The following is a 26,811-nucleotide window of genomic DNA, read 5'->3' on the forward strand; positions in this document are numbered from 1 at the left end:
CAATCATAGGGCACCAGTGAAAGTAGGAAATAATTGGGCATCAACGACAAGTGAAAGGGGGCAATCATGGGGCATCAGCGACCAGTGAAAGGAGGAAATCATTGGGCATCGGCAACCAGTTAAAAGGAGCAATCATGGGACATCAGCGACCAGTGAAAGGAGAAATCATGGGGCATCAGCGACCAGTTATGGGGCAATCATGGGGCATCAGCGATCAATTGAAAGGGGGCAATCATGGGGCATCAGCGACCAGTTACCTCTGAAAAAGTAAGGGTATGTGCACACGTATTTTTGAGGGCTGCGGATTTTTCCGCAGCGGATTTCATAAATCCGCAGGTAAAAGGCATTGCATTTTACCTACGGATTTACAGCGGATTTTATGCGGAATTTGTGCGGATTCAACCTGCGGCTTCCACCTGCGGATTCCTATTATGGAGCAGGTGTAAACCGCTGCGGAATCCGCACAAAGAATTGACATGCTGCAGAATGTAACCCACAGCGTTTCCGCACGTTTTTTTCCGCAGCACGGGCACTGCGGATTGCGTTTTCCATAGGTTTACATAGTACTGTAAACGCATGGAAAGCTGCTGCGGATCCGCAGCAAAATCCGCAACATGTGCATGTAGCCTAAAAAGACGAATGCACTAACCAATTCTCTGACATCGGTAGGTTTGGGCGACTGTATAAAGTGCAGAAATACATGTAGTCAAGAAAAGCTCCGCTGCTACTTTACCCGCAACTAATAAATCTTATTTATATTGTGCAACATTTTTCACAGCACTTTACGGCTGTAACCGAAGAGCAAAACCACTAAGCAAATGATCAAACAATGAAGAGGAGCCATGCCCTGTCCCCAGGAGGGAGAAGGAACACGCGCCGCCCATGGGTCTGGTTTGTACAAGAGATGCCCCATTGTATTGGCAGAGTCAGGTTCTGATCCAATAGGGATATATATATATATATATATATATATATTTCAGAGTGATGCATTGTGGGTAGACAGTGGGGAGGAGATGCATTTTATAGACAATAGTATGTGCCCCCCCTACATTCCACCTCCAGGAGCTTTTCCCATTCTATAGCCATAGACAGTAATATGGGGTCGGTCCCTCGGCAGATATAACGGCTCCCGCTCTTCTGGGAAGGATTTTGGAGGCGTTTTTGGAAATTTTTGCCCCTTCGTCCAGAAGAGCATTTGTGAGGTCCGACCCTGAAGTTGGGGGAGGCCGGGCTCACAATCTCCCTTATAGGAGGGGGCTGGGGTCCAGGCTCTGTGCGGCCGCTCATCTTCTCCCCCATGTCTGTATGGACCTTGTGCTTTGGGCACAGTCAGGGGGACAGATAAGGGTCTTCCCCAAACTGTTCCCACAAAGCTGAAGCTACAATTGTCCACAATGTCTTGTGCTGAAGATTAAGATTTCCCATCACTGGAGCTGAGGGTCGCCCCCTGATAACAGCCCCATGGCATTATCCTCCTCCACCATCTGTACAGGGGCACAATACAGTCAGGGGGTAACGTCCTCCTGGAATCACTAAACCCAGACTCCTCCATGAGATAGAGAAGTGTGATCTATCACTGCACAGAACACGTCTCCTCCAGAGTCCAGTGATGGCGGCTTTACACCACTCCATCCGACGCTCGGCATTGTGCTTAGTGATGTACGGCTGCATGCAGCTGCTCGGCCATGAAGTTCCCGGCGGGAGCTCAGATTTTGTGCTGATGTTAACACCAGAGGGGAGGTCTGGACTCTTTATTTATGGGGTCAGCAGATAATTGGTGACTTTTTTCCCCTCTGCTCCTCATGCTCAACACATTAGTGGATTGGTTGATGAATGCTGACAATTAGGGTTGAGCGAAATGGGTCGTTCATTTTCAAAAGTCGCCGACTTTTGGCAAAGTCGGGTTTCATGAAACCCGACATGATCCCTGTGTGGGGTCGGCCACGCGGTACGCGACTTTCGCGCCAAAGTCGCGTTTCGTATGACGCGCTTGGCGCCATATTTTCAGCCAATGAAGGAGCGTGGGCAGAGTGATGACATAGGTCTTAGGGGCGTGGAAGCCTATCGTCATCTTGTCGATTGTACGCAGTAGCGATTTGCAATGTGTAACACCAGCTTTTCTGTTCAGGGACGGAGGAGAGAGAGAGAGAGAGGGAGAGGGAGAGAAAAAAAAAAAAAAATTCCCATTGACTTTGCATTGGGTTTCGTGTTTCGGTCGATCCCCGACTTTTCGCCATAATCGGCCGATTTCACTCGACTCGACTTTAGAGATAGTCGGGTTTCGCGAAACCCGACTCGACCCTAAAAAAGTAAAAGTCGCTCAACCCTACTGACAATGTATGATGGCGCAGTGTATTGGAGAGTTTTATTTTTCCTTTACAATATTACATCTGTATGACTGTTTGTGGCACTTTTTAGTAATATGTGTGAGTAGGCAGCGCTGCCTTGTTTCTGTGGTGGTAGAGCACTTTTCCCATTGACACATAGGCAAACAGGATCATGGGGTGCATTAAAAGAGGTCTGGATACACATGATGAGAGCATTATACTGCCTCTGTACAAATCCCTAGTTAGACCGCACATGGAGTACTGTGTCCAGTTTTGGGCACCGGTGCTCAGGAAGGATATAATGGAACTAGAGAGAATACAAAGGAGGGCAACAAAATTAATAAAGGGGATGGGAGAACTACAATACCCAGATAGATTAGCGAAATTAGGATTATTTAGTCTAGAAAAAAGACGACTGAGGGGCGATCTAATAACCATGTATAAGTATATAAGGGGACAATACAAATATCTCGCTGAGGATCTGTTTATACCAAGGAAGGTGACGGGCACAAGGGGGCATTCTTTGCGTCTGGAGGAGAGAAGGTTTTTCCACCAACATAGAAGAGGATTCTTTACTGTTAGGGCAGTGAGAATCTGGAATTGCTTGCCTGAGGAGGTGGTGATGGCGAACTCAGTCGAGGGGTTCAAGAGAGGCCTGGATGTCTTCCTGGAGCAGAACAATATTGTATCATACAATTATTAGGTTCTGTAGAAGGACGTAGATCTGGGTATTTATTATGATGGAATATAGGCTGAACTGGATGGACAAATGTCTTTTTTCGGCCTTACTAACTATGTTACTATGTTACTATGTTACATACTTGTAAAACTCTCGGCTGCCTTTTGCCTTTATTAATAAGCCGATAGATCCGCCGGCCCCAATCATGGCAATAACAACTGTAAATAGACTGCCCCCTAGTGGCTGTAATGGGCAGTCACCTGAGGCCCAATATGAAATTTAGGCTGCGGACCAGAGTTCTTTTTCATTCTAAGCAGCCATGATTTTTCAGTCTAATAAAACCCCTTTAAGTCACTTTAAGACAAATGCCGGACCTTTCTTATCTCACTTGTGAGAGTATCCTACGTTGGAGTTTAGAATTCTTGAGGGTTTTTTTCTAGCACCAGTAATTAACAGCCAAACTACAATTACAAAATAATGCTGCAGTGTAAAGTATGGCAAACATTATTCAGAAGTGAACATCACTGTAGAAGGTAACGTTGTTTTTTTTTTTTTTTTGTAAAATGAGCTGTAATTTTTTTTAGGTGCCATTTTGCCACAAACATACTGAGTATTACATTAAGACTGCGTTCACATGATCAGTATTGGGTCAGTACTGGGTCACCACTTCTGCTTTTATCACCCATTCCTGGTTTTGGCTTAGAAATACTGATGTAAAATACTGACCAAATACTGAATGTGTTTAATTCCAAAAAATATATATTTTTATTTACCCCAGTCCCCATAAATTAAGTATTCACAGTATTGTACAGGTAGTTAAAAATACAGGGATGACGAGTATGATTATTATTTACTGGTTTGTTAGTCAGTTTTTTATTCATTTAAACAAATTGCATTTTTATATTTTTTATTTTATTTTTTTTTAGATTTTTTACAAAAAATTTGTTGTACTGTAATTTTTTTCCCCACTGAAAATTACAAATAAATATCAACTTTTTTAAAATTCCTAATATTGCACTTGTATGTATATATATACCAGTGCAATAGAACTATAAAAAGCGTAAAGAAAAAAAAAAATAGTGAATTACCCAATAGTGCATCCTGTGGCTCACTGTTAGAGTTTCTGCCCACCAAAGAAACGTTATATAAAAAAAAAGAATAATTGCATTTATAAATTAATCAAGTGAGCGGTGTCCCGTGTCTGGGACTATGATGGGACTTGGGTCCTCTTCTCCAGGGGTCTTTCTGCAGCTAAAACTTGACACCTTCCTAATATTTTTCTTTTACAATGGCTCAAGTATTAATGCGGAGTGATTAGATAAAGGGTATTCAGAAAAGTCTTACATACGTGACCGCCTTGTACAGTTGAGCTGTAGCAATACGAGATGAGTATTTAGCAATGCTTACAGACTCGTTACGGTTAATTGATACTTCCCCTTTAAATTACATCATTATTAGTGATGCTAATAGCTAAAGACTTGTGTAAGTATTTGTGATCTCCCATATTAAAGGGGTTGCCCAGGATCAAGATATTGGCACCTCCACCAATCGGATGTTTTCAGGACTTGCGGTGGCCGGGACACCATAGCGCCGCACACGTTCTCAGGTACTGTAGTTTTGCTCTCATTGAAGTGAATGGACCCCAAAAAGGCATACTGCACAGTGTACGGCTCTGCATATTGTTACATCTGGCCCTAAAATCAGCTGATCGGTGGAGGTGCAGGATGTTGGACCCCCACTAATCTTGTATTAATGACCTATCCAATGGATACACCATTAATATCTAAGTCCGTACCTAACTTTTGATGTGTCAAAGCGAAATCTAAGGATCAGCCGAGCAGAGCTGAAGAGGCGCAGAGCTCAGATCAGTGATCATTTCACCCATGCCGGTATCGCAATCTTTATTAAAAATGAGTAATATTGCAATTTCAACAATTTTTTTAGCCTATGTATCAGGAAATGCACATGCACATTAACAGCAATGAACAGAAACCCAACCCTATTTTTTTTGTATTGAAGCATCTAATGAGCGTGTGCAGATGTCATTGTGAATCTAGGGGGATCTGTAACATTATGATTAGTGGATCCTGCATAATCAGCTGTGTATATCGGCATTGTAAGTAGGAATTGACCAAAATGGAGAACCCCTTTAATGCCGCCACCGTTGAAGGTAACATTGACTGAGCTGCGTTTATCGGCTACGTAAGTGCTTGAGGAAAGCCAGATAATCAGCCGAAATATGTCTGCTGAGCGCTGCTCCCTGATCTTACGCTGGAAACGATTTCTATGTATTCTTATCTACTCACTTGAGAGGACGCCGGCAAATATTTGTTTGGTTCCCATAGTGAGTGGGGTGTACATGTTTTTAGTGAGAACCAAGGTGCGTTGGACTTTGTCAGGGGACGTGATGACCTCTTTGGCTATTTCGACTTATTCACAATTTAAGTTACGGTATCTTCCGAAAAGTTCTGATTTGTTACTTTTTTAGGTTTTTGTCTTAATATTGGAAGGATGTGATTTTTCACATCTACTATTTTTTTTTTCTTTTTGAAGTTATTATTATTTTTATAGCACCACCATATACCAGAGCGATGGGGCAGAGATTGTCACCACAAATATTGGTCCCCCATGTCCCATTGGGACTTGCAATCTAGTTTCCAAATAAACTTCTTAGTATTATCTTTTTTATTAGTATTTTTTTTTTTTTTTTAGGTGTGACCCATGCAAACATAACTCCATGCAGATGTTGGTCTCTGGCAGGGATCGAATCCACTGAGCTCAACATTTTTTAAATATTGAAAAAAAATGTAATAGAAAAATAAACTATTAAAAATAAATTTCAAACTGCTCCCTTTTCTCAATACAGAAATAATAAAAATATATAAATATATAAGGTATTGCTGTGTCTGTAAAAGTCAAATTTTTAAAATCTAAAATGACTTAACTCCAATATGTGCATTGGCGCAGAGAAAACAAAAAGCTGGAATTGTGTTGTTTTTCTTCTTCTGTCACTTTACCTCGCAAAAAAAAATTGAAAACAATCAAGAGGTCATATGTGCCCCAAAATAGTAAAAACCTCAGCACACCCCACAAAAAAAAAAAACCCTCACACAGATGTTCCACCCCTGGAAGAAGTGAAGCGAAACGCGCATCGGGGTGAAGGGATACAACACCTGATACTTCCTGTGCTGTGGTGACCATTGCAGTATTAGGTAATCGTACCAACTTGTATTTATATTATTTTACATGTTGGGCACGGGTGTGGAGGGTGATCTAGGGTCTTAGCAGGCATCTTAATTGTCGATTATAGTACTTTATTAATAGACACTGGGTCTGTAATGATTTCACCTATTATTTGGACACTATGCTATGCACCACTTCATCTTCTATGCCGGGCGTATTGTGTGTCCCTTTTTGAGGCATTATTCTATACCTACCGTATTTTTATTCATTTATTTTTTTATATTTTGATTTATAAACATTTTTCAGCAAAAAAAATATGGTTTTGTCCACACACACAAAAAAGTTATGACTCTGGGAAGAAGGTGAGCAAAAAACAAAAGTGCAAAAATGAAAATTAGCCTTATCGGGAAGGCGCTTAGTCCCTTAACCCTCGGAGCTTTTTTCAGTTCAGCATTTTCGTTTTACGCTCCCCTCCTTCCCAGAGCCATAAAGTTTTTTATTTTTCCATCAATATGGCCATGTGAGGGCTTATTGTTTGCGGGACAAGTTATACTTTTGAACATCACCATTGTTTTTCAAAAGTAGTGTACTAAAAAAACGGGAAAAAAATTTGGTGCGGTAAAATTGCAAAAAAAAAAAGTGCAATCCCACACTTGTTTTTTGTTTGGCTTTTTGCTAGGTTCACTAATTGCAAAAACTGACCTGCCATTATGATTCTCCAGGTCATTACGAGTTCATAGACACCAAACATGTCTAGGTTACTTTTTATCTAAGTGGTGAAAAAAAATTCAAAACTTTGCTTAAAAAAAAAAAAAGCGCAATTTTCCAAGACCCGTAGCGTCTCCATTTTTCGTGATCTGGGGTCGGATGAGGGCTTATTTTTTGCGTGCTGAGCTGTTTTTTTTTATTATACCATTTTGGTGCAGATACGTTCTTTTGATTGCCTGTTATTGCATTTTAATGAAATGTCGCAGCGACCAAAAAAATGTAATTCTGGCGTTTTTAATTTATGTCTCGCTACGCCGTTTAGCGATCAGGTTAATCCTTTTTCATATTCATAGATCGGGCGATTCTGAATGTGGCGATACCAAATATGTGTAGGTTTGACTTTTTTTTATTGTTTTATTTTGAAAGGAGCGAAAGGGATTTGAACTTTTATTTATTTATTTTTTTCATATTTTTTAAAACTTTTTTTTTTTAACTTTTGCCATGCTTCAATAGCCTCCATGGGAGGCTAGAAGCTGGCATAGCCTGAGCGGCTCTCCTACATAGGAGCGATGCTCAGATTGCTCCTATGTAGTAGATTTGCTGCATTGCTATGAGCGCCGATCACAGGGTGGTGCTCACAGCAATCTGGTATCAACAACCATAGAGGTCTTCAGGAGACCTCCGGTTGTTATGCCAATGCACTGCTGACCCCCGATCAGGTGACAGGGGTCAGCGGTGCGTGCATTTCTGGCCCGATGGCCGGAAGTGCTTGTTAGATGCCGCTGTCAGCGTTTGACAAGAGGCATTTAACTAGTTATTAGCAGCAGGTGGATCGCTATTCCACCCGCCGCTATTGCTGGCACATGTCAGCTGTAGAAAACAGCTGACATATCCCGTCTTTGATGCGGGCTCACCGCCGGAGCCCGCATAAAAGCAGGGGATCTGCCATTGGACGTACTATTCCGTCCGATGGCAGAAAGGGGTTAAATGTCACAATCTGCTTTTAAAATACCAGAATAATGTAAACAGGAAATTATTTGGGTGACATATACCGCAAATTTTTCCATGGGGACAGAGATATGTGAACATTTACGGCTGAGCGGTGGGCACAGTAGTTCTGCAGTTTGGTACTTCTGTATTAGACCGGCTTCAGACTTCTGACATTTACAGTCCAAGTACTGACGGCTTATCCTGACGAGCCGTGGGAATCCTTACCTGAAACTCAACCCAGTATGTGCCACTGTCTATAAAAGTGATTTCCCTTAAAATGGGCAGCTACCAAAAGATGCATACTGTGATATATATATATATATAGTGTTTTTTGTGCACTGTGTCCAACAACCTACGTGTGGCCATAGAGTTGTATACCTCGGAGGTATATTTGGTACTCCTGAGACATTCTTCCAACGTATGGACCAAATAACCTTCTCTTTGTTACTTTTCAGGTGGTGACATTATGGTACAGAGCTCCGGAAGTTCTCCTCCAGTCCAGCTATGCCACGCCGGTGGACCTTTGGAGCGTTGGATGTATATTTGCAGAAATGTTTAGACGAAAGTAAGATTCATTTGTAATCTGTTATATTCTTTTACTGTCTACTTACCGAGCCGTGTGGAGAAGCTAAAGGGGTTGTGTAACATCTGTCAGTTCCACCAAATCTGCTCATCGAGCAGGATATCCATAACAACATCCAGAAAATATTATGGGACCCAGCCAGGATACTTACTGAGCTTCTGACTTTGCCTCCTTGGTGTGTGGCAGCCTTTTTGCACACTCATAGGTGAGCCCGCTCCATCCTCCATACTCTAACAGCAACGATTGGAGCTAGCTCTGATAGCTACTGCGTAACCGTTTAGATGCGACTGTCAATCTGACGGTGGCATTTAAATGGGTTGAAATGGTGCTGGCTTCTGATCGGGCAACCATCCACCCCACTCCCCCGTGCCCTACCATAGGCCCCCGTCACTGCCAGCATGGTACTCGTATGAAGCTATGACTGTGACTGGGCTTCATAGTAGATTGTTATTTTTACCCTACACTGCAATATTATAATATCCCCTTGAGAAAGCGGTATTCTAACATGAAACGCGCGTCGGGGGTCTTGCCACCAGTTTATCCTGAGTGCCTGAGTCTCCACATAGGTAAGATATACCCTTCGAGACCCTATAGTTATGTCCACTTGCTCTGAGTAATTAGGCTAAGATCACATTAGCGTTTCTGTGCACAGCGTATCATCTGCATGCGCAAGCGCATGCCAAAAAGCATGCTTACGCCTGCGCATCATCTTGCGTATAACGCAAACAAAATCGCTGTATGTGCATGCGTTTTGGCATGCTTTTGTGTTTTTTATGGGCATGGTGGCATCATTTTCTGGACATTCTCAGTCTAAAGTATGCATGCGTATAGAACACAAGCGTACGCACGTCCTTGCATACCAATGCGTTCCCATAGACAGTAATGCATTTTTTTGACGCAATCTTCTGCATGTGGACTATGGCGCATTATTTGACGCCTCAAAAAATGCAACATGTTGCGGTCGCCGGACATCACGAAAACATGTCCCTGCGTACAAAATGTTAAGGATATGTACGCATGACGCATGCGGATGTATGCAGACCATACGCTGAGCACAGAAACGCTAATGTGAACCCGACCTTAGATTTGCATTAATAGGCTGGTGTGGTGCTCCTCTTAACTACAAATACATGCAATGTAACTGTCACTTGACTTGTTGTGGTTCTGATGTATTCATAGCTGTAAAAAAGTGTATAAAAAAGACAAACGAAAGACAAACTTATTCTAAAAGAAATTTGTTAATAAAAATCACTATTTAAACCCTTCTACTCCACAAACTTCTGTTTCTACAATACTATAATATTGCAGTAGATAGTACAAATGACCGCAGGTTGAAATTCAATAAGACGTCTATAAAAAGAAATATGTAAAAACTAGTTTAAGAATGTAAAACAAAATACTAAAAATTAAAAAAAAAGTTGAAATCACTCTTGTGTTTTCAATAGAAAAAAAAGAAATGTAAACATATTTAGTATCACCATGTTTGTAAAATTGCGATGTGTGTGTGTATATACAGTATATATAAATAATTTGCAATATATAAAATTAATGAACCCATATGATAAACGCTATAAAGGAAAAAAAAAACAAATTGCTAATTTTCAGTCTCAATATTTCTTCTAAGCAAATGCAATAAAAAGTGATCAAAATGTTATGTGTTCTCCAAAATAATATCATTAAAAAACATGAGATCTTCATGCAAAAAATAAAACTCTCATACGAGATCATAGTCAGAAAAATATAAATGTTACGGATCTCAGAAAATGGCGACAAATACCAAAGTAAAAGGAGTAAGGCTACGTTCACATTTGCGTTGTTGTGTGCTGCGTCGGCGACGCAACGCAAAACGCATGCAAAACGCTGCGTTTTGTGACGCATGCGTTCATTTTATAGCGCAAAAAAAAAAGCATCTTGCTGCGTCCTCTGCGCCCTGACGCTTGCGCCCAAAAAACGCATGCATCACAAAACGCAACACAACGCATGTCCATGCGCCCCCCATGTTAAATATAGGGGCGCATGGCGCATGCGTCGCCGCGGTTGCGCCCGACGCACCGCAAATGTGAACGTAGCCTCAGGATGACTAGACTGATGCATCTAACAGAAAACCATGTGAAAAACACGTTCCGTGTATCTGTATGTGCCAGCGCTGGTCTCCACGGACTGGCTTGTAGTCTCCTTGAAATTAAAGGCGTAAAGAGGCATTATATATTGGGGTGGAGTGCAGAATAAAAAATGCAAATTTTGGAGCAATCCTATTTTTGCGCAAAATTTGCTAGTTGTTTTCAATTGTGAAGAATTGTGGCCGGGCGAATTTACTCGAATTTACGCAATGACATAATCTGTACCAGCTTGTAACATGTGCCTCTTATTAAATATTATGCATCTTTCTCCAGCCTTCATGAAAGACTGAATATAAAAATGCGATCTTTGTAAATTTACACCCCCCATTATCTATATCTAGTTTCCTCCTGAGTGTCCTCGGACATGACAGATGTTTTCTCGGCATCAGCAGTTTGATTGACAGCCGTTGTAAGACGCAGTAATCTGCGGTCGGCTGTTGCTGTAACAGTAGGGACCTGGCAGCACAAATGTGGTTTTCTTCCCAGCGTTCGTCCTCGCCAGGCGCCCAGTGCGGGCTCGGTGCTGCGGTGAGATCAGCCTGTGGCAGTGAAGAGGGAAATAGGAGGAAGTCTGTGACTGCAAACCGTGGCTTTGTGCGAAAAACACGTGGGGCGGCCGTGGCGAGACTGACAGGAGGGGGACAGAAGATTTATGCTCCATTATTGAGGTTAAGAAACCTGATTTACATTCGATTCCAGGAAATTAGGATTTTCTGTATTTTCCTGGAATCTGTGACCTAAAACTTCACTAGGGAATGCTGGGAAGGCCTAGATAGCCGTTACCGGTAGTAAATCACAGCTGGATTAGTTATCTGTATGAATATACACAATATGGAGGGAAGTACTGGGACACACATCTTTGTCATGGAAATCAGATTTCTCCTCAGTCCCATTGCCCCTGACCAACTGTGGTTCTCCTCCTGACCCGAGCTCAGCAGCCTCCAAGGAACAAGACCAACAGACACTTGGACCGTGAACGTGTGAAACCGACGTTAGTTTTGATAAATCAGGCTAAAAGAAAAACTGGGTTACTATGGCAGCAGCTTTGTTTTTATTTCTTATTGTTCTGGAAAAATGCAAACTCTGTTGTTATTGTTTGCTGTGGGCAACAAATACAATTTTTCTTTAGACCGTTTTTATAAATCTGCTTTGCTGTATGTAGAAGAATGGATTTCTTCGCGAACAGGTAGGCCTCATTTATCATATCTGTCTTTGTAGCCCATAGCAACCAATCACAGAACAGCTTTCATTTTTCCAGAACAGTATAAGGAATAAAATCTGAATTCTGATTGGCTGCTATGGGAACAGCTTTGATAACTAAGGTCCAATTGTCTAGTTACTCATTACACCCAGTCAAGCGTAGCACACCCTGGTTATGGCGGGAGACGTAGCGCCATAGTGCCACGTGTTAGAGGCCACATTACTGTTAAATCTGACTTTAAAATAAAAGGATCTGTTAATGTCCCAAAAGGTGAGGTCGCACTGTGGGACATTAGCTGTAAGCTGGATTCTCGGGGGCCAGAGTCATTACTAAGCTTATTGACTTGACGACATAAGCGGTTGTAAGGAAATGTAACCCTTTAGATGCCGCTGTCAGTTGTGACAGCAAAATTTAACCGGTTGGACATACGGTAATATTTAAAAGTTTGGGCACCCCCTGGTCAAAATTACTATTGTTGTGAGCAGTTAAGCAAGATGAAGATGATATGATCTCTAAAAGGCCTAAAGTTAAAGATGACACATTTCCTTTGTATTTTAGGCAAAAAAAAAGTGTAATTTTTTTTTAAATGAAAAAAAAAGACAATATAAGGAAAATGAGCCTATGCAAAATGTTGAACGCTGTGATGGTATGATATGCTATGTGGGGTCATTTTTCTGTATATTTCTATTTTACTTATTTTCATGGTGTTCTCTTGTAGGATGAGTTATTTGCTAATTGATGAATGGCTGTTGCTGCCATCTGATATCAGCCCCGACAGAATTGTTTGCTAATATGCTAATGACATATTGACCTAGCTTGTTGAAACAATGAGCCCCTGGGACCTTCCCCCTCCTGACCTGTGAATGAGGAGAGGGACTTGTAAATATCAGAGAGGTGAGTACTGGCAGTCCTGTGTGGAATGATGATGGGTTCACAGCATCTCAGAGAGAAAGAAGAGTATATGGACTATGTTATCCTCTGTCTGTTGGATTGTCTACTTTCGGGTTCTGGACTATTTTATCCTTTGTGTGGTGGAACGTATATGGACCTTTCATATTTTTGCCTAAATAAAGGTCTTGGAATTGTTTACTATACTCTAGCTCTGTTGATTGTGTGGTACCGGAGAAGGACCCCGTGACAGGCGCCCTGCATGGTTAGTATCTAGTAGTACCCCATTTTGCAAGAATCACAGCTTGTAAATGCTTTTTATAGGCAGAGGCAAGTCTTTCAATTCTTGTTTGAGGGATTTACCTCCATTCTTCCTTGTAGAATTCCTCCAGTTCTGTGAGATTCCCGGGTTGTCTTCCATCCTCTGCTATTTTGAGGTCTGGCCACAGATTTTGAATGATGATCAGATCAGAGGACTGTGAGGGCCATTGTAAAACGTTCAGCTTGTGCCTTTTGAGGATGTCTATTGTGGATTGTGACGTGTGTTTAGGATCATTATCCATTTGTAGAAGCCATCCTTTTTTCAGCTTCAACTTTTTACAGATCGTGTTATGTTTGCATCAAGAATTTGTTGAAATTTCATTGAATCCATTCATCATTGGCTGCAACACAACCCCAAAGAATGATTGATCCACCCCCATGCTTAATGGTTGGCGAGGTGTTCTTTTCCTGAAATTGCGCTTTTATTTCTACACATACCTTTGATCATTGTTGCCAAAGAGTTTTAATTTAACCTCATCAATCCACAGGATTTGTTTCCAAAATGCATCAAACTTGTTTAGATGGTCTTTTGCATGCTTCTAATGCTGAATGTTATGGGGAGGATGCAGGAGAGGTTTTCTTCTGATGACTCTTCAATGAAGGTCGTATTTGTGCAGGTGTCTCTGAACAGTAAAACAGTGTACCCAATACCAGAGTCTGCTAAATCTCTGAATTTCTGAAGGTCTGTTGCAGTCAAGCGGGGTTTCTGATTTCCCTATCTAGCAATCCTACAAGCATCTCTCACTGAAATTTTGCTTGGTTTTCCAGACTTTATCTTGAACTCCACTGTTCCGGATAGCTGCCATTTCTTAATTACATTTCGAACTGAGGAAAGGGCAACGTGAAAACACTTTGCTATCTTCTTCTTATTGCCTTCTCCTGCTTTCTGGGCCTCCACCATCTTCAGAGGACTAGGCAGCTGCTTAGAAGAACCAATGGCTGTTATTTTAGAGGTTAGAGGAGACTGGGTTATTATAAAGCTGGGAAATTTGTATCGCTTGGCCTTTCCTAATGGTGATAGTAAACAAGCCATAACACTAACTGGCTAACTAAGGTCTGAAACCTTGGTCAAAGTTATCTGAGCACACAACGCTCCAAGGCTGCCCAAACTTTTGCATCGGCACATTTTCCTTTTTTGTAATTTGTAAAACGTAAAAGATGAAAATATACAATATATGTGTGTGTGTGTGTATATGTGTGTGTATATGTGTGTGTGTGTGTGTGTGTGTGTATATATATATATATATATATATATATATATATATATATAATTATTTTTTTGTTGCTTAAATTACAAAGGAAATTTGTCTCCTTTAAAGGGAACCTGTCACCCCCAAAACCGCAGGTGAGGTAAGCCCACTGGCATCAGGGGCTTGTCTACAGCATTCTGGAATGTTCAGCGCCTGCGCACTGCAGTACTTTGCTCTGCCCTCATCAGGACAGACAAAGTACGCCTGTGCTGGAGCCGCAGCATGAAGACCAGAAGAGGACGTCATCTGATGAAGATGGGAGGCCCCGGACCGGACCAACAGCAGGACCGCCCCTGGGTGAGTATAATCTAACGTCTTTTTCTCATCTTTTAGGATACATCGGGGGCTTATCTACAGCATTCCAGAATGTTGAAGATAAGCCCCTGATGCTGGTGGGCTTACCTCACCAGCGATTTTGGGGGTGACAGGTTTCCTTTAACTTTACACCTGCGATAATTCCATCTTTAACTAGCTTAACTCTTCGCAATAACAGTAATTTTAACCAGGGGTGGCAAAACTTTTATTTGCCAGTGTATATCCCCTTAGATGTTGCTCTCAGTTGTGACAGCAGGATTTAAAAGGTTGGAAATGTAACCCCTTAGATGAAATTTATAGAATTAAAAGAAAATTTTTAAAAATGTAAATATTTGATATCTCCGCGTGTGTAAGTGTCTAAAATAATAATCACCCAATGGCCCATAAACCTGGTGGCACTCAGAATGCACCGTTACCTTTTGCAACGTTTCAGGGTCTGAAACAACTTTTCTAGTAAATTAATCCGCACAGATTAGATACTGTCAACCTCTCAAGAATTGTAATGTAATAGAAAACTGTGTCCAGCAAGATATCAAAGCAAATGTTGATCGGGCCAGACTCCCCAGATAAACGTGGGCCAACATTTTTGCTTTGAATGATTTTGGCTGAACAACAGTTGAAAGTGTTCTGCCTCCACTTTTTGTAAATTTATTTTGCTTTTTTATTTTCTAACACTTGATTTGTTGGAGTGTTACTAGTTGCATTATTTACGTATGATTAATCATCCGCGACTTGTTGCTACTCATCACCTCCCACACTTCACAATCTATGGCAGTAGGAAGTATTCGGCAAACGCTTTTGTGATGTTTAGGGGAAGTTGTGGTTTTGATTGGCAGCGGCAGGTGCAAGACTATCAATAACCTGTATATGATAAAAAGGGTATTTATAGCACAAAAAAGTGAATGTTTCCATTTTAGTAGACAACTAGCACACCTCTTGCTCCATTTTTGCAATTTTTTAATCATTTTGTTGTTAGCGAGGCTTTTCATTCTGGTAGCAAATAACTTTTAGGATTTGTATTACAAAATCAATTCAAGAATACTGATAATGGAAACTGGATCAGTCGGGGTCATATTGTCTCACCAGAGTAATAAAGCATCCTCCAGTGGAGAAACCAGAAGGTCCAGCAGAAGACAACTCTGGGAACCCAAGGGTCAAGCGGAAGACAACTCTGGGAACCAGAGGGTCCCGAGGAAGAGAACTCTGGGAACCGGAGGGTCAAGCGGAATACAACTCTGAGAACCAGAGGGTCCTGAGGATAAAACTCTGGGAACCGGAGGGTCCAGCGGAAGAAAACTCTGGGAACCGGAGAGTCCAGCAGAAAACATCCCTGAGAACCAGAGGGTCCAGCAGAAGACAATCCTGGGAATCTGAGGTTCCAGCGGAAGACAACTCTGGGAACCGGAGGGTCCAGCGGAAGACAACTCTGGCAACCCAAGGGTCCAGCGGAAGACGACCCTTGAAACCGGAGGGTCCAGCGGAAGACAACTCTGGGAACCGGTGGGTCCAGCGGAAGACAACTCTGGGAACCCAAGGGTCAAGCGGAAGACAACTGTGGGAACCAGATGGTCCCGAGGATAAAACTCTGGGAACCGGAGGGTCCAGCGGAAGAAAACGCTGGGAACCGGAGAGTCCAGCAGAAAACATCCCTGAGAACCGGAGGGTCCAGCAGAAGACAACCCTGGGAATCTGAGGCTCCAGCGGAAGACAACTCTGGGAACCAGAAAGTCCAGCGGAAGACAACTCTGGGAACCAGAGGGTCCAGCAGAAGATGACTCTGGGAACCAGAAGGTCTGGCGGAAGACAACTCTGGGAACAAGAGGATCCAGCGGAAGACAACTCTGGGAACTGGAGGGTCCAGCGGAAGACAACTCTGGGAACCGGAGGGTCCAGCGGAAGACAATAGTCGAAACCAGAGGTCCCAAAAGAATCTACTTTTATAAGGTTATTTCCAATAAGAGTTTGATTTTGGTAATTGATATCTTGGTAACAACCACAATAGCAATGAACCTGTTAAAGATGTTGTAAAGCTCAAAAAGTTATCTTTTATTGTGTTAATAATAGTGAGATATATAAACTACTAATATACGGTATGTCAATCACAAAAGGTGCCGCTTCCATCTTTGGTTCAACACAGAAGAGCGTTTCCTGTTTCAGCTGGTGACCAGCGCTGTGTGAAGGGGTTGGCTGACTGCTCATTTCAAAAGCTAAAGCCAGTCCCCTTTTCCAGCATGGACTAAAATATAGGGGAAAAAAAGTAGACTGCTGCAACCAATTACTGGCCATAACAGAGACTAATGAGACACTGGCGTCCCCAGAGTTGCAGCCTCTTTTGCAGTGTGTCGCTGGGTGCTTCCTCTTTATAGGACATCCATATCTTATAATATGGTATACTTTATTATTTAATCAATACAGTATTTTTTACAGTCATTTTCTGTATATTACTAGGAGAAATACTAATATTTATTATTACCAACCAACAATATAGTATGGAGTTGTTCGGAAATCCTAGCTATGTCTCCAGACAATCGTTATCTGATATAGTACTAAATAAATCCAGGACCTCTCGGGCCTCGGCAGCAGCATCATCATTTTTCGCCGTCTGTTCCTTCCACATCACCAGATGGTCTCAATCTGTACATATCTGACTGCGAGTCGTACAGCGGGTGTTCATTGAAGGTTTGGATTATTGTCAAGAAGCTGTTATATCAACATGCAGCACATTTCCAATTTTTGGAAGGAAACATATCATGGAAATAAAGGAATGGCTGGACATGTCAGAGAGGACTACCTGGTGGCGTGAGAATATTTTGCTGAACTGGTTCCAATGAAGAAGATGAAAGAAGCAAAAAAAAAAAAAATGACGAAATGTTGGAACTTTGCTCAACAACCAAACTGGACATGCGTGAAAATGTTCACATGACTCCGGGCCAAGGCCTCACAAATGATACAACATCTGCCATATCATCCTAATTGCAGAGGCTCCTTGTTCACTTGTGGTTTTGTGCCTGGTTATGTCTTCCTCTGAGAATATCTCTCGACGATTTCCCCAGTGATATCACAGCTGTCAGGCTTTAAAGTGCCAACTCTCTTACCATGTCAATCGGAGGGAGCAAACTGGATGAGTTTCATTGGAGGCTTCTAAATATGGCTGCTTGCCACACAAATGAGTGATGGTGGCCCTTTTGGAGGCCGCATAGTGCTTTGGTTCCTAACTGAAGATAGAAAATCTCAACTTACGTAAATGTGCAGAAGTTAGGTGGAACACAGCCTAAGCCCCACAACAAGTCTTGTGCTTGGTGTTTTAGGCTGTGTCTTCAGAAACTTAAAGACTTAAAAATGATGTACACTTTTACGCAGAATTCTTATGTTCATTAACATCCTAAATTCAAAAAGTAAGAAAGTTCAAAATAGTGGTTAAACATTTTCAATCATTTTATTGTTGTAGAGTGTGTGCAAGTCCTTTTAACTAGCTAAGTGTTCTACAGGGCCATCAGACTCCTTCTCCTGCCTCCGACTGGCAATCTTTTCTTCTCCTCCCTTCTCTGTATTATAGATAGCTGATAAAGTGTAGAAAGTAGAGAAAGCATCTATGTTCTCAAGGAGGGTACAGAAAACAGGCTGTAGATAGGGAAGAAGTCCATAAAAATTCTGCTCCTAGTTACAATTGTGTCTCTTCAGCCTTCTCTCAGTGTTAGATATAGCAGCGAGGGGAGGGTTGTACGTGGCAGATTAGAGTATGGAGACAGAAGAGTGAAAGCATCTATGTTCTCATGGGGGGCAGAGAAAACAGGCTGTAGATAGGAAAGAAGTGTATCAAACTTCTGCTCATAGTTACGATTGTCTCTTCTCTCAGTGTTAGAGATAGCAGCAAGGGGAGGGTTGTACGTAGCAGATTAGAGTATGGAGACAGAATAGTGGAAGCATCTATGTTCTCATGGGGGGCAGAGAAAACAGGCTGTAGATAGGGAAGAAGTGTATCAAACTTCTGCTCATAGTTACGATTGTCTCTTCTCTCAGTGTTAGAGATAGCAGCAAGGGGAGGTTTGTTGTACGTGGCAGATTAGAATATGGAGACAGAATAGTGGAAGCATCTATGTTCTCACTGGGGGGCAGATAAAACGGGTTGCAGATAGGAAGGAAACCATATTAAATTAAATTAAGCTGTATATTACATGAAAGTCAAAGAAAATAGTTTACCCCTTTAAATGACTTGGCAGAACTTCTTATAAACAGTAAATGGTGAACATTACAGGGCCAGGATGCTTTTGAATTTTTGTAACATCAGATTTTTTTTTTTTACTAATCAGTGACCGATTCCCCCCCCCCTTTTTTTGTCTCTTTCAGACCTTTGTTTCGTGGAAACTCTGATGTGGATCAGCTAGAAAAGATATTTGAGTAAGTTGAATAACTGCATGTACTGTTTGGTAATCATAGGATTAAAGGACAGTGCCCTTAAAAAAAATATTTGCCCCCCATTAGAGGTCTCCTTTGTTGGTTATATCGTATGATTGTGGCTTTGTAAACGTAATAAATAGCTTTTATCTTGGAATGCCCCATACTTGGCTTGTAGGTCAATGACTGGTAGCCGTAAAAAAGCTTTATTTCATGATTCCATGTCCCGTGCGTGAATGGAGCATGGTCATAGATGCACATTACTGCTTCATTCAATGTCTAAAGGAGAGACGGAAAAGTAGAGTGCAGCTCTCCGTTATGAAGCAAAACCATATAGGGGTGTCCCAGTGGTTAGACCTTCCCCCCATAGTAATCATACATATATGAATATATATCTTGTTGGTTCAGCACCCCCATAACTTACTGTCTAATGATAATGAGATGACTCTGGTCATTCTGTCTTAGTCTACACAGCAAAGGAAGTTTCAGAAGAGAAAGTGTCAGCCTCTTCTCTCTACTTTGCTCTAGTGACCAGTATAAAAAGTAAAATCATTCCGGATATTTTTTATATAAAGGACGAAAAAAGGTCTAAAAAAAAAACACCCATGAAAAGGGTATGAATTCCTGATTTACGTCTTACAATATTTTCAGATGATATATTCCCTAAAAAAGGCGTAATAAATATATTTTCTCCACCCGACCACTAACCAGCTGCCACGATATTTCTCAGGAGCAATGTCTTCCCCTGGTGATTGTGGATTTTGCAGACATGATTGGATTAATCTGCATGAAATGTTATACAAGTTGCGGACTCAAACAGCCGGAGAAGGAATTGTATGACTTGTACATATGACATCTCTGTGCTTTTATCATCAGCGTCATTGGGCTTCCGGAAGAAGAGTCCTGGCCGAGTGAGGTGGCCGTTCCTCAGAGCGCTTTTCATTACAGACAACCTCAATCCATAGAAGATGTCGTTCCAGACATTGACGAGCTGGGCAAAGAATTACTTCTGGTAAGCCATTCCTCTGTCATCCTCATGCCGCGCAGTTTTGCACCGGTTCCGTGCAAAAAAAAAAAAAAAATTGATTTCTTTTGCGCATTCATTAGTCCTGATGTCACTTTCTGGTCATCAGCTTTCATCATTGCATCATCTCTCCCTTTTAAAGTGGTGTCACCAGTTTTGCACCAACACCGCAGTGACAAGTGATGAAGCCAATGGCACCAAAGTGATACGGAAACTGCGCCAAAAGAAGTTGATTTTTCCCAGGGGTTGAATGCAGTGCTAAAATGTGTTATCCTGACTGTACAACTCATAGCTATAATGTCTTTTTTAATGTTTTCAGCAAATATTAATTAGGGACGAATAATTCCAAGGACATATTTACGCATTGTGGAAAATTTCCACTGTGCATTTGCTCACATGCGGATTATGTCTCTTATTTCACCCTATTGCATTGCATAGGATGAAAACCTGCACAAGAAAGAGCACGCTGCAGATTTACATGCTCCCATTTCCGTGCTTATTTTTTCTGCAGCGCCTGTGAGCGTGTTAAGTACTGTAAATTGGGGCAGAGTCTGCAGTAAATCTTGAGTGAGTAAATATACTGTAGGAAGGAGCTTATAGAACTGATTGATTAAAAACCCCCACAAGAAAGAGCATGCTGCAGATTTGCACGCTCCCATTTCCGTGCAGACTTTTTCTGCAGCGTGTGAATGTGCTTTGTACTGTAACTTGAGCCTGCAGTACATCTTCAGTGAGTAAATATACTGTAGGAAGGAGCTTATAGACCTGATTGATGAAAATCCCGCACAAGAAAGAGCATGCTGCAGATTTGCATGCTCCTGATTTTGCGCAGATTTTTTTTTTGCAGTGACTGAATATGCTCTGTACTGTAAATTGCTGCAGATGTGTGGTGCAGAATCTGCAGCAAATCCTAAGGAATGAGCTTTTTGAGGAATACTTGCTTCAGAAAAGGTACGAACCAATCCCATCCAGCATAGGGCAATTGTAAATGTGAGGTCAGAGAAGTGGAAATGAAAGAAGTCATCAAGCACTTGGATACCGATGACTATCCTTAAAACAAGTCATCAATATAAAGTCAGAGGAGTCTGACCCCTGGTAGCCCCTATGATCAACTCTGGTAATGGTCGGGGCATCTCTGTACATTATATAGTGGCCGTGCTGCAGTTCAGATCACATTCACTTCAATAGGAGCTGAGATGCAGTACCCAAGAGCATCTACTACACATTGTACGGAGCTGTGCATCCACCCGCTGTGGTAGCTGCAAACATCTGATGGATGGATGTGCCGGTGGTCTGACCGCGTACCGATCTGATTTTTCCTAAGGATTGGTCACCAATATTATGTCCTGAACAATCCCTTTAACCCTCCATGTAAAATCATGAATTTTACCTTCTTTGTTTTCTTGCAGAAATTCCTGACGTTCAGTCCGGATAAGCGTATAACGGCATTCGGTGCCCTGTCGCATTCTTACTTTGATGATTTACAGACAAACAAGGACAGTTTGGATCGTCACCGGGTGTGCGGGCCGAGGGCGGCCGATGAGACGATGGCTGAAGCCAAGAGTCCTTGAGTTTGGTGTTCATGATACGGACAACACGACTTTGCCGGGGGTCTCACGCCAAGCCATTGACATGCAGCAATCTGCTAAGGAACTCTGTTTACTTCATTGAAATCAATGCAAGCCGAGCGCAGCTTCTTCTGTTGTGTTCTGAGTTCTGTTCCTTTTTTCCTGTTGCTGGATGGTCGTGTAAAGCTGCTGAGCAATGATGCTGCCTTTAATTTAAGGCTGACAGTGTTGTGTAGGGTAATCCAGTCACTGCCACCACACCATGGACTCCATGTTACCAGCTGCTAAACTTTAGAACTTTCTGTTTTCAATGCTTTTTGTTAAAATGTTCCCTGTACCTACAGAGCGAGACGTCTGCATAGTAGGAAGAATGTTTATTTCACTTGTCAGTTCAGGCGGTCATATTATCCACTGACATATGAGGCTGTGAGATCCGCGGTCCATATACGATCTGTGAAATACGCCCGTCTGAACCTCGGCCTATGGCACCCGTTTTGACATAAAGCCATGAAATCCTGAACGACTGAAGGGTTATTCCACTAGGGAGCGGAGATGAGGGATTGGCAGCAAATTGTTGGAAATTTCAGAAGTTTTTGGGGAAAAAGTTGCTCCAAGAACTTCCAAAATTTCCAACAATTTGCCGCTAATCCCACATCTCCGCTCCCTAGGGTCCAGTCACTGGCCGCAACCGTGTCATATCGTACCACTGACCGGTAACATTGGAAGGATGCATAATTTACAATATAGTGGATTTTTTTTGTTTTAGCAACTTAAATGTGTTTTGGAGGTGAAAAAACCCCCTATCTTTATCATACTCATTGATTGCAGGAAGCTGAGATACAGAGGGCTCTTTTACTAGACCTATAAGGGGTTGTCCGACATCAAAACAAATGATATTTTGGGCACGGATGGTGCCAGTACCCCTGTGGATCCAGCGACGGGCCGCTCCAGAGGTTTGTGCTGGCTCCGGAAGCTTTGGTCCATTTGGAGGTTGAAAGACCGCTGCAGTCAATCACAGGATGGAACAGATATTGCTTTTTCTGGATCTACCAGGAGGAGAGTATCCATGTTTATGAATTTAAAATCATCCGTGCCCCCCAAAAATTATTTCAGCGTCGAACAGAATTTTCATTTTTTTTTAATTGGCTCCCCATAGAATGTCCTTCTAATCTGTGGGGATCTGGTTCTTGCCATGTAGACTTTCAATTAATCTTCTACACCGTTTTATGAATTTGCTTCTTCAGGAGCTCAGCTCTTCGGCCTAAGTAGGCGAATATTAAGCTATCGGTGGTGGTCTCCAGAACCGGACCCCCACCAATGTGCAGAACATGTGATGAGCGAAAAAGATAGAAGAAAAATTGCAGCTTTCGTACTGTCGAGCTTCATTACTTGCGACATTTTCTTCCCTTATTGATACAATGATTTTACGCCCTAATCTTTGCTCCTTTAGCCAGCGGTCTACCCGCATACTACCACTATAGCGTGTGGCTCTATGACGGCTCCCGCCGAGCCAAACCATTGTCACTTCCGTGGCCAGTTGTGATGGCCATGGGGCGCTCTCGGGGATCGTAGACTGCACTCTTGATTACGCTATTGTCTGTCTCTACGGCTGGATCGTGAGAGAGGCTACATTTATGGGTGAGGTTAAAGGCAGACCGCGCGCTATAGTGCCATGTCGCGTGGCAAGAAAAGACTCCGACCAGCACCTCATATCTCAGCTTCCTGGACTCCTGTGTGACATGTCGTCAGCTACAATGACATTTAGATTTTCAGGACATGAGTTGAGTGGGCTTTAAAAAAAATAATAAAAAATACCTGGTAGAATTGATAATGTTATGCCTAATGCCGCCCTTATAGGGGTGGAGCATGACACAGGAAACCAATAAGCCCCTCCCCCTGGACTAGACAGACATGACACATTGCATCAGCTTTTTTGATTATTTCTTGGATCCTAGATGAGACCACAAATCTGCCGCCCTCGCGGTGACCAATAATAGCCCCGATTTGTAAATGTATTAGTGATGAGGAACGGGTCAGCCTTCAGGATACGGTACCGGGGGCATGCACCGTGTTTTTAGTGGTCCTACGATGGAACGATTGGTACAGGGCAGTTTTAGTAAATGTTAATTTTGGTGCATTTTTTTTTTTTTTGTATTTTATATATTACTCAGATTCGTAAAGAGTTTTATAGAACATATATCTGATGGAAGGCACCAAACTCTGTTCTCTGTTTTTTTTGGTTCATTTTTTTATTTTTTTAATACTAAATGAGAAATGTATGAAATGAGAATTAAATAAAAGATATTTAACCATCTGGTAAGAATGGAAGGCGGAAGTCCTCCTCTGACCTTCTGCGCAAGTCCTTTATCCTGCAGACACCTGAGCCCAGGACCTCCACCTGGTGGGCTACACCTCAGCTTACACGCAAGATGTGATTTCAGTGACTGCTGAAATGCAAAACATAAGCATTTTTTTGTATTTTAGGGGTTAACATTAATCAGGGTGTTGAGTATCAGACCCTTGCGAATCAGGGGGGCTGGTGAAGGTCCTGTCACTACTTTTTGACACTCCTGTGACGCTCAACCTGTGGCTCGGCTTCATAAAAAAACATGAACAGTATACAGCAATTCTTGAGTATTGCGGTATATTGCTCAAACAGTCACAGGTTTTAAGTGCCCTAAGGATGCAAAAAAATAGTGGAAAGTTAATAAAAAAAAAAAAAAGTTTAAAAAAATATTAAAACGTTTAAAAAAAAAACCAAAAACTCCATGACTCACCAGCCATATACCGTCTGCGGACCGTTACTGACATCACCACCTAATACACATTTTTATTGCCCTATTTGTACAGGTGTGTATTGTTACCAGTCTGCACTAACACCATCTACCACCCTCTGGTGGACCCAAGTGCCCTTTCTGCCCTTATTTCAAGGCTTCAAATAAACCTTTCTCATTCCAAAAAAAAATCAAATCACCCTCCCTTTTCCAAGTTAGAAATAAGGAAATGTAAAATAAATAAACATATTTGCCGCATTAGTAAAAGTCTAACAAAATATAAGTTTGTTTACCTTTTATGGTAAAGGTTGCAACGCAAAAAAAAAAAAAAAAAAAAGGCAAAATTTACTTTTTTTTGTTACTGATCCTGCAGCAAAAAATGCAATAAAAAGTCATCAAAATGATATACACTACCGTTCAAAAGTTTAGGGTCACTTAGAAACGTCCTTATTTTTTAAAGAAAAGCACCGTTTTTTCCAATGAATCTAACATTAAATGATTCAGAAATAAACTCTATACATTGTTAATGTGGTAAATGGCTATTCTGGATGCAAACGTCTGGTTTGTAATGCCATATCTTCATAGGTGTATAGAGGCCCATTTCCAACAACCATCACTCCAGTGTTCTTATGGTACTTTGTGTTTGCTAACTGTGCAAGAAGGCTAATGGATGGTTAGAATACCCTTGAAAACCCTTGTGCAAGTATGTTAGCACAGCTGAAAACATTTTGGCTGATTAGAGAACCTATAAACTTGACCTTCCTTTGAGCTATTTGAGAATCTGGAGCATTACATTTGTTGGTTCCATTAAACTCTCAAAATGGCCATAAACAAAAAGAACTTTCATGTGAAACTCGACAGTCTATTCTTGTTCTTAGAAATGAAGGCTATTCCATGCGATAAATTGTCAAGGACCTGAAGATTTCCTACAACGGTGTGTACTACTCCCTTCAGAGGAGACCACAAACAGGCTCTAACCAGAAGACACAAAAGCGCACAGAGAGGTCAAAAAATAAAAAAGTCACAGTAAATAAGCAAGTGCTAGTCAAAAAATGAAAAAATACAGGGTATTTAGTTAATACTTTTTTTGCAAAAAATGTTAAAGGGACTCTGTCACCTGAATTTGGCGGGACTGGTTTTGGGTCATATGGGTGGAGTTTTCGGGTGTTTGATTCACCCTTTCCTTACCCGCTGGCTGCATGCTGGCTGCAATATTGGATTGAAGTTCATTCTCTGTTCTCCATAGTACACGCCTGCGCAAAGCAATCTTGCCTTGTGCAGGCGTGTACTATAGAGGACAGAGAATGAACTTCAATCCAATATTGCAGCCAGCATGCAGCCAGCGGGTAAGGAAAGGGTGAATCAAACACCCGAAAACTCCGCCCATATGACCCAAAACCAGTCCCGCCAAATTCAGGTGACAGGTTCCCTTTAAGCTGCTTCACCAATTGCCAAGGTATACCCATAATAGAGCAGTCCTATCTAATGTATATAATCCCTATCTGATGTATTTAAAAACCTGATCATCTGTATAGTACCTGTATGAGCAGGGTTCAAAGAGAACATATCCATGTAGAACATGCAGGATGGAACAGCTACAATGCAAATGACCCACTGAGGAGTGGTGGACTCCCCAGACTTGTAGAACCAAGAGAACAATTATAAAACCAAAAACACATGGGCTACTTGCACAGTGAACAAGTCTGTAGAAACCTGTTCACACCACCAAAGAACTTGAAGACACAAAAGCGCACAGAGAGGTAAAAAAATACTCTGTTGTAAAAAAGTCACAGTAAATAAGCAAGTGCTAGTCAAAAAATGAAAAAATACAGGGTATATCCATAATAGAGCAGTCCTATCTAATGTATATAATCCCTATCTGATGTATTTAAAAACCTGATCATCTGTATAGTACCTGTATGAGCAGGGTTCAGAGAGAAAATATCCATGTAGAACATGCAGGATGGAACAGCTACAATGCATTCCATCCTGCATGTTCTACATGGATATTTTCTCTCTGAACCCTGCTCATACAGGTACTATACAGATGATCAGGTTTTTAAATACATCAGATAGGGATTATATACATTAGATAGGACTGCTCTATTATGGGTATACCTTGGCGATTGGTGGAGCAGCTTAACATACTTTTTTTTGCAAAAAACCGTATTAACTAAATACCCTGTATTTTTTCATTTTTTGACTAGCACTTGCTTATTTACTGTGACTTTTACAACATAATATTTTTTTACCTCTCTGTGCGCTTTTGTGTCTTCAAGTTCTTTGGTGGTGTGAACAGGTTTCTACAGACTTGTTCACTGTGCAAGTAGCCCATGTGTTTTAGGCTCTAACCAGAGTAGAAAGAGAAGTGGGAGGCCCCGCTGCACAACTGAGCAACAATACAAGTACATTAGAGTCTGTAGTTTGAGAAATCGACACCTCACACGTCCTCAACTGGCAGCTTCATTAAATAGAACACGCAAAA

At 41.7% G+C, this 26,811-nt stretch overlaps 1 protein-coding gene across 1 annotated transcript in view; it reads left to right on the forward strand.

Annotated features, from left to right (window-relative positions):
* Positions 1 to 23,866, forward strand: part of CDK6 (cyclin dependent kinase 6) — a 149,537-nt gene extending 125,671 nt beyond the window's left edge. Inside the window, exons 5-8 of the mRNA XM_069729417.1 lie at positions 8,343 to 8,452; positions 18,913 to 18,963; positions 19,837 to 19,972; positions 21,394 to 23,866. Of these exons, the coding sequence (XP_069585518.1) occupies positions 8,343 to 8,452; positions 18,913 to 18,963; positions 19,837 to 19,972; positions 21,394 to 21,555 (459 nt within the window). The 3' untranslated portion in view covers positions 21,556 to 23,866. The remainder of the gene's footprint in view (positions 1 to 8,342; positions 8,453 to 18,912; positions 18,964 to 19,836; positions 19,973 to 21,393) is intronic.
* The last annotated feature ends 2,945 nt before the right edge of the window (positions 23,867 to 26,811 follow it).

Source organism: Ranitomeya imitator, chromosome 6 (genome assembly GCF_032444005.1).
Source record: "Ranitomeya imitator isolate aRanImi1 chromosome 6, aRanImi1.pri, whole genome shotgun sequence".
Lineage (NCBI taxonomy): Eukaryota > Metazoa > Chordata > Amphibia > Anura > Dendrobatidae > Ranitomeya > Ranitomeya imitator.